This window comes from Cetorhinus maximus, chromosome 20, assembly GCF_964194155.1.
Source record: "Cetorhinus maximus chromosome 20, sCetMax3.hap1.1, whole genome shotgun sequence".
NCBI classification, from domain to species: domain Eukaryota; kingdom Metazoa; phylum Chordata; class Chondrichthyes; order Lamniformes; family Cetorhinidae; genus Cetorhinus; species Cetorhinus maximus.
Genome location: NC_135898.1, coordinates 82430291 through 82446211, shown reverse-complemented (window position 1 = coordinate 82446211; position 15921 = coordinate 82430291). Strand labels below are relative to the sequence as shown.

The 15921-nt window shown below is 43.5% G+C and overlaps 1 protein-coding gene across 3 annotated transcripts in view; it reads right to left on the bottom strand.

Moving 5' to 3' along the window:
* Positions 1-15677, bottom strand: part of fbxw4 (F-box and WD repeat domain containing 4) — a 313511-nt gene extending 297834 nt beyond the window's left edge. For all 3 annotated transcript variants that reach the window (XM_078565011.1, XM_078565013.1, XM_078565012.1), the window contains exon 1: positions 15328-15677. In XM_078565011.1, coding sequence (XP_078421137.1) covers positions 15328-15524 — 197 coding nt within the window. In that variant the 5' untranslated portion in view covers positions 15525-15677. The remainder of the gene's footprint in view (positions 1-15327) is intronic.
* Between the last annotated feature and the right edge of the window lie 244 nt (positions 15678-15921).

Sequence of the window (15921 nt, the reverse complement as noted above, 5' to 3'; positions counted from 1 at the left end):
CCTGCTGAGCATTTCCAGCACTTTCGGTTTTTATTTCAGATTTTCAGTATCCATAGTTTTTCACTTTTGTGTTACAGCCAATGATGTATTCTTGATGTGGCGTCACTGTTGTAATGTAAAAATGTGGCAGCCAATTTGCACATAGCAAGATTCCACAAACAGCAAAAGAGACAATAAAAGACTTACATTCCTTTCCCACATTTCACCAGGAAAGCACTTTACATACAAAGAAACACTTTTTAAGCGTAGTCGCCATTGTAATGTAGGAAACAGTCGGATAATCTGTTTTTTTTAAAAAAGTGATGTTGAATGAGGGATAAATATTGGCCATGACATCAGGGAAAATTCCCCTGTGCTTTCTCAAAATAGTGCTATGGAGCTTTCACGCACACCTGAGGGCTGACAGTGCCCCAGTTTAATTTGCCTCATCTGAAAGACGGCATATCCAACAGTGCCGCACTCCCTCAGTACCAGCACTGGTGTGTCAGCCTGGATTTTGTGCTCAAGTCTGAAATTGGGCTTGAACCCTCAGCTTTCTGATTCAGAGGTAAGAGTGCTACCCTCTGAGCCACAGCTGGCACTGAGGAAGAATCACTGGCTAGGGTTTCCGTACCCAAATAAAACGCAGTGACCACAGGAATTGCCCAAAGGTCAGGGTGAAGTGATGGTAGTTTCTTCCGTGATGCACTACATGAGTGAGTGGTCTGCCAATAGTCACAGTCCATGCTCCCTCATGAGGCATGATCCCTTGGGAGGAGATACAGGCAGTAATCCTACAATTCTAAGAGAAGCTTGTTCCAATGCCTTCAGGACAGAAAAGACTGAAAATAAAAATGTACAGCATTACATCTTTTGTTATCCGAGACCTTCCAACACATCCAAATGCAATATAAAACACCTATTTAGGTCAAAGTGCAAAGGTCAGCTGGCAGCTCACTTATTTTAAGCAGTTACCATTTGCTGTTCTGCAGAAACAAATGTGAGACACATATGTTCACCAACAATAGATCTTCATCACACACACACAGCAGACTGTAAATCAACCGGTGCGTTTGGACGAGAGCAGGAGCCCCACGCCCTTGAAGGACAAACTACCTCGCTGTCACATTTCACACATCTCACTGCTCTTCTGCCTCTCTTCCGTGATAAATCTTTACATTTTCAAGACCCATCAGATGCTTCTTTTTATCTCCCAACACTCACCCTACCAAAACAAAAATAAAAATACCTAGAAAAACTCAGCAGGTCTGGCAGCATCTGCGGAGAGGAACACGGTTAACGTTTCGAGTCCGTATGACTCTTCAACAGAACTAAGTAAAAATAGAAAAGTCCCCCCAACAAATTTGCACAGAATTCAGAAAGTCTCTCTCAAAATTGCACAGAGAATTTCCTTGCTGTTGATGACCCACTTAAAATGAGAGTTGACGTTCAAATGCTGTCAAGAATCCATTGAGGGTTTACTCAAACTCCAGTCTAACTTCTCCCTCATTTCATTGCACAGTTAACTGAAAATTATTATTGCTGAAGTTTGGTACTTGGTCTTGCATTTCTATAGTGCTTCTCACGATCTCAGAATGTCCCAAAGCACTTACAGTTTGAAGTGTAGTCACTGTTGTTATGTAGAAAATATGGCAGACAATTTGTGCACAGCAAGATCCCACAAATAGCAATATGATAATGAGCAGATCATCTGTTTTATGTTTGATGTTGTTTGAGTGATAAATATCAGCAGGACATCAGAGATAACTCTCCTGCTCTTCGAAGTTCTGCCAGGGGATCACAGAACATACACCTGAGGGCAAACTGGGTCTCAGTTGAACAGTTCATCTGAAAGCAGCCTCTCTGACAGTGCAGCACTCCCTCAGAAGTGGCAGTGGAATATAAGCCTAGATCTGGTGATCAAGTCTCTGTAGTGGAACTTGAACACAAGACCTTTTCCTTTTGAACCAAACGGCTTCAGACACTATTCGAAGATGAAACAACCAGCTGGCAACCTGCTCCCGCTCCTCCCAAGTTCTGGAAACAGCTTCTTCAGAAGTGTAAACAAGAGTCATGGAAGCAATTAACCTGCACTTTCTTTGCTGCAGCAGAAATGTAGCAGCGTCACTGAACTTAGCATCACAGCATAAAGGAGGATTGGGGCATAAAACTACTCTTCGCCACTTCAATATACTGTGGCAAAGGCCATCAAGTTTTACTTGTGCAATTTCACAAAGGGGAAAAGGAACCTTCGAAAGAGAGAGAGAGCGAGAGAGAGGGGGAGAGGGAGAGATAACCAAAAGCTTTTGGGCAAAGAGAATTTTAAATGCTGCAGAGAAGCAGCAGGAGGGTTTAGTGAGGGAGTTCCTGAAGGTAGAGCTGAGACAGCTGAAGGCTCCCACTGATAGCAGAGCTGAGGGAGGATAAGATACAAAGGCCAGTGTCCAAGAACCACAAGACACAAAAATGGATGTCATGTGGGAGAAGGTTGCAACGGGCCTGGAGGAGGGGGTTGGATGCTGTGAGGCCAGGAAGGGACTTGCAGTAGACAACAGTTTTAAATTCAATGTTTTGGGGTAATGTAGGAGTGAGACTTCGAGCATGTCAGGACACAGGTTCATAGATGAGTTACAGTTTGCAGTTGGTGAAGTAAGGAAGCTGGTAAGGTTAATGCTGGAGAAAGAAAAAGTGAAAAGAGCGAAAAGAAAAAAAAGTGAAAGTCTTGCATCTCTATTGCACTTTTCACGACCTCTAAGCATCTTACAGCCAATGAAGTACTTATGAATTGTAGTCACTGTTGTATGAAATCAGGTCAAAGCCATGGATAAGGGTTGTGGCAGTGCTGGGGGCACAGAAAGGCAAGGGACGGCTCACAAACGTTTTGTGAGAGAGTTAAGACAGGTAACCACAAGCTTAAGCAAAGATTTTTAAAAGCAGGCAGAGAAGCTACGGGGCAGATAGAGGGACATGGAGTGAGAGATTGGAGTGGGACTGAGATTGCTAGAAGCTCAAAAGAACTGGGCAATGTTACTGAAGGTAAAAGTAAGCAGTCTTGGTGATGAATAGCACATGGAATATGAATCTCATCTCAGAGTTGAACAAAGTTCCAAGGTTGCCCATTATCTGGTATATCCTGATTAAACACTCAGGGAAGGGGACCATTCAAGGTTCTCCACTTCCATCTTTAGCGGCAAAACCTTCCACCCAAACGGAAAATCTCTACATCTCCACTGCCTCCCCAGCTATAAAAGCCTGATCAAAACACATCTCCTTCACCAAATTTTCAATCACCTCTCCTAACCTTCCACAAAGGTGTTTAACTGGGCCAAAAAAGACTAGTGTTTCTTTTTCTGAGCAGCCTTGTGTTAGTTGAAGCTGGCCAGGGTGGCTGAAGGGGTATCATAATTGGCCTCAGTACCACTGGGCTAGGAGGGGAAAATTAGCTAAGGCTCCTGTTCATAGTCCCTTGACCTCTGCTGAAATGTGCACACAAGCATGTGGGGAATCAAGCAAAGCTGGAATTGGGCTAGGCTCCTCACAGTTAAAATTGCCTCTAACCAACTCTGCTCATAAATAAAGAACAGGGCAAGCTACTGGGGGGTGGCCAGTAGCCACAGGAATGACCCCCCACCCGCTGTGTCTTCAGGAGAAGAAGGTAGAAAGCTGAAGGGTAAAAATGTGCAACCCGTATTTTCAAAACTGCAACATCCAAAATGCTGATCGTAATCTGCACTTATCTTTTATAACTTTAAGATGTTTAAGATTGTATGATTAAAGGATTTGATAGGGTAGATAGAGAGGAACTATTTCCTCTGGTGGGGGGAATCCAAAACATGGGGGTAGAACTGTAAAATTCGAGCTAGGTTGTTCAGGGGTGTTATCAGAAAGCATTTCTTCACACAAAGACAGTAGGAATCCGAACACTCTCCCCTAAAAATACCATTGCAGCTAGCAGTCAACTGAAAATTTCAAAATTGAGATTGATAGATTTTTAATACAAAAGCAAAATATTGCAGACGCTGGAAATCAGAAATAAAAACAAGTGTTGGAAATACTTAGCAGGTCTGGCAGCATCTGTGGAGAAAGGAACTGAATTAATGTTTTGAGTCGAATATGACTCTTTTTCAGAACTCAACTGATAGATTTTTGTTGGGTAAGGGTTTTAGAGTTTAAAACACAGGTGCTGGGCGCAGCTCCATGGGTCAGCATAGTATTCAAATAAACATACCTTTTAGCATGCAAGCCTGGGTATTGAATGTCAGTGGGGTACTCAACCACATGGGTCTTCACAGTCCAGCTGATCTTGGCATCACCCAAAAGAATCAGAAGCAGAAAACTGGATTTTTTGCCCCTTCACTGCTCCAGGGATGTGGAGGGCAGCTGCTGTGCAGTGCCCCATTTAAAATTAACTTAAAAAAGGGTGACCGTTATGTTCAGATAAAGAAATTAATGTGACTCAGCTCCAGAGAGGTTAAGCGTGGCACAGTAGCAATGTTATTGGACTAGCAATTCAGAGGCCTGGCCTAATAGTGCAGAGATACAGGCTCAAAATCCATCGTGGCAGCTGGGGGAATTTAAATGTAATTAATAAATCTGGAATAAAATGCTAGTCTCGTAAATAATGATCATGAAACTACTAGATTATCGTAAAATCTCATCTGTTTCACTAGTGCCCTTGAGGGAAGGAAATCTGCTGTCCTTACTAGTCTGGCCTATATATGACTCCAGGAGCTCAGCAATGTGGTTGATTCTTAACTGCCTTCTGGCTTGCTACGTTATTTCACTCGAGGAGTGCAGCAGTACAAGGCGGCAGCTCACCATGACCTTCTCAACAGCAATTGGGGATGGTCTATAAATGCTGGCTTTGCCAATGATGCTTACATCCAAAGAACAAGTAAGAAAAAAAAATCACAACAACAGTGTAGCATGGAATGGAGGGCAATTTAAATAATCCACCCAACACCCAGAAAACCAGTAACTAGTTATTTCTCAATTTAGACATTTTTATTATGGGATTCATAGAAAAAGAGGTTTTTTGCTTAAACCAGGGGTGGGAGTTTGGTTGGTGCCCCAGGACCTAGTGATATTTGCTGAGATTTGACAATATTGCAACATATGCCTTGAAGCTGAATAAAACAGTTCAATGCATCTCACCTCCACTGCTCCCCACACCACCCACTGCCACGACCACCCCCCCCCCCCCCCCCCCCCCGCACCTTTGAATTCTTCTTTGAGCCACATTCCCATAAGCTTTTGTTTCAAGCCATTGTTCCCCGAGGCCACTTAAAAATGATTCAGGCTGTAAATAAGCATCTCATGTAGCTGTTAATACACGTTACAGTGGCCGCTTCGCACACAGAACTGCCCCAGTGTTCAATTTTCCCATCCCCTTGCTATAGCCTCAGGCTGTTCTCCTTTCTCTCTCTCTCCCTACGCCCTCCATCTGCCCAAGCCCTGTATATCTTTTGACTTTTTTTTTTAAAAGTGTGATTGCATTCCTAGACATCTGACTTATAGTCACCCATTCCACGACTTTGCTCTTGTGATCATCAAAGCCAGACGAGAAAATAATTTGCTTTCTCAGGCTCTGCTGATTTAGGTTGGAGAAGGGGACACAATCAGGGCTTGTTAGTTGAAAGGCAATGCAATTTGGTGAGTTAACAGCTGATTCTCAAAAATCTACGGTCTCCAACTTTTCCTCCTTTATACTGGTCTTCTCTAAGAGATGGTGGAGCACTTTCTTCAACAATTGGCAATCTATTTCCCCTGCCCACTCGAGTAGCCAGAAGTGTTAGGCCAAATAGTTGAGTATCATCAGGCTATTTGGCTGTGAAAACCAACACAGCCGAGACCAATTCTTCCCTTGCCCAACCTAAACTGATTTCCAGCAGGGGTCACCCACTGACCAGCTAGGAGGGGCAAGACCTGTAGCTGATTTTCCCTTCCTCAGCCACAGGATTGGGTACAGATTTAGCAGAATGGTTCCAGGGATGATGAACGTCACTTAATGTGGAGAAACTAGAAAAGGTGGAATTGTTCTCTTTAAAGCAGAGAAGGTCAAGAGGTGATTTAATGGAAGTGTTCAAAATTATGAGGAGTTTTGATAGGGTAAGTAAGGAGAAACTGGTTTCCACTGGCAGGAGGGTCAGGAACCAGAGGATACAGATTTAAGATAACTGGCAAGAACCAGAAGGGAAATGAGGAGACATTCTTTTACCCAGCGAGTTATGATGATCTCAAATGCATTGTCTAAAAGGGCAATGAAAGCAGATCCAATTGTAAATTTCAAAAGGGAATCGGATACAGTACATACTTGAAAAGGAGAAAAAAACTGCACAGCCATGGGGAAAAAGCAGGGTAGTGGGTTAATTAGCTAGATCTTTCCAAGAGCCGAATGACCTCCTTCTGTGCTATAAACATTCTCGGAGTGGTGAAGCCAACTGAGGCACAATCTATTAATTAACTCAGCATAGATCAGAGATTGAAACCAGGGCCTTCTCACTGTGTAGGACTCAGCACTGAATCATATGTTAGAACAGCCAGTCATCAAGATAACTGAGGCCTCACCCAGAGTCAGATTCCCAGTTCACATATAAGCTCCAATATCATGCAAGAGGGGCTGTGTTAAGCTAAATCTTCTCAAGGACCGGACCGACACAATGGAAACATCAAACACGTGCCAATGCAGTCTTATTACTGTATGGTGTGACAGGCTCTTCAGCTGGTTGCTGATGGTTTGAAGAGACAGCACCACAAAGCTAAACTGGTCTTGGAACCAAATCCATTTCTCCTTTACAGGAGCTTCATAGAAGCTTTGAAATTTCTCACAAGTTAAACAGTTTAAACAGTTAAACAGCACAGTGAAACTCCAGAGTCTGATGTTCGTCAGGGCAGCTTGCTATTCCTGATTGATGGTTGTTTTCGTATTGGCGGTAACTTTTTCATTTCAAATAGGTTCCCACGAATGATAGAATAACCCTGATCTGAAATCCCCCAAGGACATGAAACTCTTTCGAGTTATCAACAGTCACAGATTGCAACTCTTTCGAGTACAATCACAGTTCTTGGTTTCCGGGAGTGGGACATGAACCCACAACCCTCTGATTCAAAGGCGAGGGTGCTATGAACTGAGCCACAGCTGACACCTCAAATTCAAATCAACTCTTTCGAGTTATCAACAGTCACAGATTGCAACTCTTTCGAGTACAATCACAGTTCTTGGTTTCCGGGAGTGGGACATGAACCCACAACCCTCTGATTCAAAGGCGAGGGTGCTATGAACTGAGCCACAGCTGACACCTCCCCAAGGACATGAATATGCGCTGCTGACACTCCAAAGGAAAGTGATGAGGAAAATAAAAACATCTGATCTGCCTGTTCTCTAGCCCAGGGACAGCAACCAAAGGCCTGTCCCAGCTGAGAGCAATGAAATCAGCACCAACTAGGAATCCAACCTGTGGACCACCACACTGCTCAGTTCAGTTCAATTGGCAACTTAGATATTGGACAGGGCAAGGTTCAAACCTCCAGAATGATAAAATAGACTGCTACCACTGACTGTCAAAGCTCACAGCCAAACAGAGGGCACTAAAGTGAGGTACCAGCAGCTGGCACCTATGTCAAATCACTGTTTCTTTTAGAGATAACAAACTGCAATTTTCCGAGTGTCATGCTGCATCAAGTTCTAGTTACTGGAACATTGCAACACTTTATTCATCAATCTCCCTACTCCCAACAATACCGCCACCAAACCACAGGGAATATACAGCACCATTAAACTCAGCTCTATTACTTCTTTAACGGATTAACTTCACCAGGTTAAATTTTAACATGTGACATGAATAGAATATGTTATGACAACTCATGCAATATAACTGATGTCCCATACATTGTGTTTACTACTGTTGTGGCTTTGCCACCCTAAGAAGCGAAGTCTCAGATTAGTCAATTTGTGAGTCCCAAGCATTGCCTATCTAATTCTCAAAGCCTCGTGCAACTTAGTGTTATTTATATTTACATCAATTACTTTGCTTGAATTTTGTGGTGCTGCAGGTTTGGAAAGGGTTGTTTATCTTCCTTATTGGTCAATAAATCCTAAATCAGAACATAACCAAGAACTGATCAAGAACAATTTGAGGCATATGAAAATGAATGGAAACATGGATTTAAACTTTTATATACAGCCCTCCAAAACACCATAGTACAAGCCTAAGCGGTCCATGAAGACAAAAAGGTTGGACATCCGGATAATAGCAAGCTAAAAATCAAATATACCAGGAGCTTTTAACTTAAACTTCATGTCTTGTCTCAGAACAGTAAGTCTCTCTGTGCTACTCTCCCATCTTTAATCATGAGAGTTGGGTAACAGACTCTGAGGGCTCACTCGGTTCTGCCATTAAAGGAAGAATATGCACTTTCATAGCATCTAATCAGGTCTCTGAAAAACATTTCAAAGCACTCCAAGTACAATGAATCATTCTGAAGTACAGTCGCCATTTGAACAGCCATTTTGAGCACAGCAAGATCCCACAAAAAGCAATGAAATGAATGACCAGTAAACAACAAGCTCTTCTTCAAGTAGTGCCATGGGGAATTTTTTTTACATGAACATAACCCAAAACATGGGACTTGGTTTATCACCTCACCGAAAGATAGCTTTTCTGATGATGTTGCATTCTCCCAGTGCTACAATGCGTCAGCCTAGATTATCTGCTCATATACTAGAGCTCTACACACAACCTTATAACTCAGAGGCAACGGTGCTGCCAAATTAACCATGCTGACACAAAATAATAAGACAAGGAAGAACCTGAGAGAATACAAATAAATTCTATTTTAAAAATCCTATTTCTGATATCTGGTCTGAATTTTAGAAACTGAACTATTGACATTGGGGTAATGTTAATAGTTAAAATTACAAGCAAAACGAACAGAAATGATTGCAAGCTGAATTAAGCCAGGGAGGTTAGATTATTAAGTAAATTGGGTTGGTTCTTGCCTAGAAGGATCAGCATGTTAACAGCGCATGCCGCCACCAATGAGCAAGTTGGAGGCGAGTTGCTGTGGTGAAGAGATATGTGTTGAATTGCAAATTTCCAGAATGTGCTGGTCGATTTACACTGTTCCACCGTTTGATTCATACATACAGCATTTCGTCTTTAGCCTCCCTATTACTTTTAAGAATTTGCTGGATTTGTACATGAACCGCCCATTAAATTTGCTGCAGAAAGTTAAGACTCGCCAAAAAGTCTACAAATACCTTTTTAAAGCACATGATGACTGTCAACGTTACTTTCTGAATCAGAGAGGTTGCAATGTGGAGTCTCCTTTGACTTGTACTTCCAGCAAGTAACAATGCAAAGAACTTTGAAGCTGAAGGATGCAGAGGAAAATGCCTAACCAGGTGGCATAGGTCGTGGAGCCCCAATCCAACAACATCTAGGCAAAGGAGTCATTTCCTGCCAGTCGGCGAGTCTCATCTCAAATAAGCAAGGCAGGGTAAGTTGAACAGAAAGGTCAAAATAAAACAAAAGTACCTTCTAGAAAGATCAGATTTAATTATTCAAAACATTCTGAAGTAAAAATATAATTCTTAAAAAAGGGCAGTTGTTTTAATACTGACCAGGAGCTTGTTTCCTTCACTAGTTTCTCTCATATCTCTCCTTATGCCCTCTCCAACCTCAATTTGTCCACATGACCCACCTACTGCTCTCTCAACCTGATTCCTGCTAAACTGCTGACCACCCAAATTGCCTTCTTGGCTCTCCTGTCCACTATCATTGTTAATGGTTCTAATCAGGTTTCTTCCCCCTCTCCATCAAATCTGCTGTTGTCATCCCTCTCCTCAAAAACCAACCCTTGAACCTTTGTCACCTCATACTCATGCCACCACTAAGACTGCCTAGTTCCACCTCTGTAACATCACCAGACTTCACCCCTGTCTCAGTTCATCTGCTGCTCAAACCTTCATCCATGTCTTCCTTACCTACAGACTTGACTATTCCAACACACACCTGGCTGGTCTCTCACATTCTACCCTCCATAAAATTGAGGTCATCCAAAACTCTGCTGCTTGTGTCCTTACTCATACCAAGTCCCCATATTGCCACTGTACTCACTCTCCTCCTACACTGGCTCCCTGTCAGGCAACATCTTGACATTAAAATTCTCATCCTTGTTTTCAAATCCCTCCATGGCCTTTGCCCTCCCTATCTCTGTAATCTCCTCCAACCCACAACCCTCCAAGATATCTGTGCTCCCCTAATCTGGCCTCTTGTGCATTCCAATTTTAAAAGCTCTACAATTGGTGGCCAAGCCTTCAGTTGCCTAGGCCCCAGGCTCTGGAATTCCCTTCCTACACCTCTCTGCCTCTCTAGCTCACCTTCCTGCGTAAAGACACTCCTTAAAGCATACCTCTTTGACCAAGCTTTCAATGTATCCCAGACTGTTGAGTGAGGCAAGGGAGGAGATAGCAGGGGCACTGGCAATAATTTTCAATAACTCTCTGGCCACAGGAGAGGTGCCAGAGGACTGGAGGACAGCCAATGTGATACCGTTATTCAAGAAGGGAGGAAGGGACAAACCAGGGAACTACAGGCCAGTCATTCTAATCTCAGTGGTAGGGAAACTATTGGAAGCAATTCTGAGGGACAGAATTAATCTACACTTGGAAAGGCAGGGATTAATCAAGGACAGTCAGCATGGTTTTGTTAAGGGGAGGTCATGTCTGACCAATTTGACTGAATTTTCCAAAGAGGTGACCAGGTGTGTAGATGAGGGCAATGCATTTGACGTAGTCTACTTGGACTTCAGCAAGGCTTTTGATAAGGTCCCGCATGGAAGACTGATAACAAAGGTAAGAGCCCATGGGATCCAAGGCTATTTGGCAAACTGGATCCAGAATTGGTTGAGTGGCAGGAAGCAGAGAGTGATGGTCGAGGGATGTTTTTGTGGCAGGATGCCTGTGTCCAGTGGGGTTCCATAGGGATCGGTGTTGGGTCCCTTGCTGTTTGTGGTATATATAAATGATTTAAACTTGAATGTAGGAGGGTTGATCAGGAAGTTCGCAGATGACACGAAAATTGGTGGGTTGGTAAATAGTGAGGAGGATAGCCTTAGATTACAGGAGAATATAGACGGGCTGGTCAGATGAGCTGATCAGTGGCAAATGGAATTTAATCCGGATAAGTGTGAAGTGATGCACTTGGGCAGGACAAACAATGCACAGGAATACACGATGAATGGTAGGACCCTGGGAAGTACCGAGGATCAGAGGGACCTTGGTGTACATGTCCACCGGTCCCTTAAGGTAGCAGGACAGGTAGATAAGGTGGTTAAGAAGGCATATGGGATACTTGCCTTTATTAGCCAAGGTATAGAATATAAGAGCAGGGAGGTTAAAAACGTTGATTAGACCACAGCTAGAGTATTGCGTGCAGTTCTGGGATCTGCATTAGAGGAAGGATGTGATTGCACTAGAGTGAGTGCAGAGGAGCTTTACCAGGATGTTGCCTGGGCTGGAGAGATTTAGTTATGAGGAGAGATTGGATAGACTGGGGTTATTTTCCCTGGAGCAGAGATTGGGGGGGGACATGATTGAGGTGTATAAAATTATGAGGGGCATAGATAGGGTAGACAGGAAGGAACTTGTCCCCTTGGTGGAGGGATCAATAACCAGGGGGCATAAATTTAAGGTAAGGGGCAGGAGGTTTACAGGGAACGTGAGGAAGAATTTTTTCACCCAGAGGGTGGTGGGAATCTGGAACTCATTGCCTGAAAGGGTGGTAGAGGCAGAAACCCTCCTAACATTTAAGAAGTATTTGGATGTGTATTTGCGATGCCAAGGCATACAGGGCTATGGGCCTAGTGCTGGAAAATGAGATTAGAATAGTTAGATACTTGTTTGACTGGCGCAGACTCGATGGGCCAAAGGGCCTTTTTCTGTGCTGTAGACCTCTATGACACCTTACCTAATATCTTCTTGTGTGGCTCTGTGTCATACTTTGTTTTCTAATGCTCCTGTGCATTGCCTTGTAGAAACATAGAAACCAGGAGCAGGAGTAGGCCATTCGGCCCTTCGAGCCTGCTCCGCCATTCATTATGATCATGGCTGATTATCCAACTCAATAGCCTGCTCCTGCTTCCTTCCCATACCCTTTGATCCCTTTCACCTCAAGAGCTATATCTAACTCCTTCTCGAAAGCATACAATGTTTTGGTCTCAACTACTTTCTGTGGTAACGAATTCCACAGGCTCACCACTCTCTGGGTGAAGAAATTTCTCCTCATCTCAGTCCTAAATGGTCTACCCCGTATCCTCAGACTGTGACCCCTGGTTCTGGACTCCCCCACCATTGGGAACATCCTTCCTGCATCTAGCCTGTCTAGTCCTGTTAGAATTTTATAGGTTTCTATGAGATCCCCCCTCATTCTTCTGAACTCCAGCGAATATAATCCTAATCGACTCAATCTCTCCTCATATGTCAGTCCCGCCATCCTAGGAATCAGTCGGGTAAACCTTCGCTGCACTCCCTCTATAGCAAGTACATCCTTCCACAGATAAGGAGACCAAAACTGCACACAATATTCCAGGTGTGGTCTCACCAAGGCCCTGTACAATTGCAGCAAACATCCCTCGAATTCTCTGGCTATGAAGGCCAACATACCATTTGCCTTCTTTACCGCCTGCTGCACCTGCATGCTTACCTTCAGCGACTGGTGTACAAAGACACCCAGGCCTCGTTGCACATTCCCCTCTCTCAATTTATAGCCATTCAGATAATTATCTGCCTTCCTGTTTTCGCTACCAAAATGGATAACCTCACATTTATCCACATTATACTACATCTGCTATGCATTTGCCCATTCACTCAGCTTGTCCAAATCACACTCAAGCATCTCTGCATCCTCCTCACAGCTCACCTTCCCACCCAGCTTTGTGTTATCTGCAAATTTGGAGATATTACATTTAATTCCCTCATCTAAATCATTAATACATGTTGTGAATAACTGGGGTCCTAGTACTGATCCCTGCAGTACCCCACTAGTCACTGCCTGCCATTCGGAAAAAGACCCGTTTATTCCTACTCTGTTTCCTGTCTGCCAACCAGTTTTCTATCCATCTCAATACACTACCCCCAATCTCATGCGTTTTAATTTTACATGCCAATCTCTTATGTGGGACTTTGTCAAAAACCTTCTGGAAGTCCAAATAAACCACATCCACTAGCTCCCCCTCATCAACTCTACTAGTTACATCCTCGAAAAATTCCAGTAGATTTGTGACATTTCATTGTGTTGAAGGGGCTATAAAAACATTTTAAGTTGTTGTTGTTGACTGTCCTTGCAGACTACCACCCTACCTCCAATTCCCCTTTCCTCTCCAAAGTCCTTGCACGTGTTGTCACCTCCCAAATTTATACCTACCTTTACTGAACTACTCCATGTCTGAATCCCTCCAATCAGGTTTCCGCATCTGCCATTGTACCAAAACAGCTCTTATCAAAGTCACAAATGCAATCCTATGTGACAGTGACAAAGGTAAACTATCCTTTCTCAACCATCTTGACCTGTCTGCAGCCTTTGACATGGCTGACTGCATCATCTCCCTTCAACACTCTTCACCATCATCCAACTGGTTGCAACTGCATTTAGCTAGTTCCGATTTTATCTGTCTAAAAGCCAGAGAATCGCAATCAGTGATTCCTCTCCCTGCTCCCGCACTGTTACCTCCAGTGTCTCCCCTTGGTCCCCTTCTATTTCTTTTCTACATGCTGCCTCTGGTGACATCATCCAAAAAAACAGTATTAGTTTCCACTTGTACGCTGACAACACAGCTCTACCTCACCACCACCTCTCGATGCATCCACTGTCTCTAAATTGTCAGACCGATTATTTGACATGCAGTACGAATGAAACCATTGTCTTTGGTTCCTGCCATAAACTCAGCTCCCTCGCCCTCCAATTCTATCCCTCTCCCTGGCATAGTCTGAGGCTGAACCAGACTGTTCGCAACCTGGTGTAATGTTTGACTCTGAGATAAACTTTCAACCACATAGCCACACCGTTACTAAGACCCCAACTGTATTTCCACCTCCGTAACAGCACCCCACTTTCCCCCATTTCAGCTCAACTGCTGCTAGAGCCCTCATTTATACCTTTATTACCTGTAGACTTGACTATTCCAAATCATTCCTGGCTAGTCTCCCACATTCTACCCTCTGTAAGCTTGAGATCATCCAAAACTCTGCTGCCCATCTCCTGACTTGCACCAAGTCCCCCTATCCCCCCCCTGTACTCACAATCTTCCTACACTGGCTCCTGATCAAGCAACATCTTGACTTTAAAATTCTCATCCTTGTTTTCAAATCCCTCAATGGCCTTGCCCCTCCCTATCTCTGCATTCTCCTCCAACCCCACAACCCTCCAAAATATGTGTGCTCCTCCAATTCTGGCCTCTTGAACACCCCAATTTTAATCACTCCACAGACCATTACCAGCCATGCCTCAAGTTGCCTAGACCCTAAACTCTTTCCTCCTTCAAGTAAATTCTTAAAACCTACCTCTTCAAGCAAGCTTTTGGTCACCTGACCTAATATCACCTTATGTGGCTTGCTGTCAAATTTTATGTTATAATACTCCTGTTAAGACTTTGGAACGTTTTATTTAAAGGCGCTAAATATAAATAAGTTGTTGTTGAACGTCTGTTTGCCTGGAAAGCGCAATCTTCAGTTTGCCATCACCCGCCCGCCTCGTTTCTTATTTAAGCTAGAGAATTACTGTTACTTTGTTTTTTTTTAAATTTGGAAAGCTATTAACTATTGGTTTTATTTCTAATTTTACTTCTCGATACCAAATCCCAATTGCATTTCCCCTGGGTGATTTATTAAAACCGCCCTCCCTTCCTTCACCTCGCCTACTCCAACGAGAAACTGAAAACTGAACTCGCCAGCGGCCTTTCCCCGTCTCAAAACGCAAATAAAAATAAAATGATTTAAAATGAACTTTACAGGAATAAGTGGCAGATTTTGTGGGTCAAATCTAACTGTTTGAATTGAGCCCTGGATGCAGGCGGATTAATATCTGTTTTTTTTTTAAAAAAACATTCACAATTGCGGCGTCAGTCAGTAAGATTCAACGGTTAAAAGGCGGAGATTTTTAAAATGCTATTTTATGTGGATAGTAGAAGATCTTAATTATAATAAAGATCGGTTGAGGCAGACGGGCAGCGGTTGGTAACCATGGAGATTAGTAGTATGGTCGCAGGGAACCCAGGGCTAAAGGTAGGCCGCACCTCAATTTCTTGCTCTGCAGGGAAAATGACGTTAGCACTTTTAAAAGGTTTCCTTACGTGTCTCTGCCGAGCCTGGTGATGCCGGTGTTGAGGGAGACTTTGGCTATCCTCCTCCAGAGGGTGTCCCTGCTGATGAGGGAGTGAAATTTCTTGCAGACCTGGGACAACCTGCCCAGGGCCTGGGTGTCAGAGTAAGAGAAGAGGAGCAGGAGGATGTCTTCAGGCAGCTGGGGCAAGAGCAGCACCAGCATCATCCCCACTCACCGCCCAGTGTGAAATTAAAACAGGACAAAAAGAAAAATGAAATAATCCCCCTCCTGCACTTATTCCCATGTTCTCCCTTCTTGCTGTCACCCCTAAGCTCCACTGTTAGCCATTTGCAATGAGGCACAACTTGTGTCACATGTGTAAACAGGGTTTGAACTTCCCTAACGTGTCGTTTATGCCATTGCATTTTTTTTTCAAAGAAAATCTTTACTCCTCTGGGAAATCATGTTATTATTTCTTTTAACTGGGGAGGGTGGCAGAGAACATTTATAAAATTAAGATAGAGTTGCATTTATATAGTGGTAAAACACATCTCTCAGAATCAAACCAAAGCACTTCATGGACAATTAATTTTAAAACGGTATGCCTTAAATTTCACTTGGT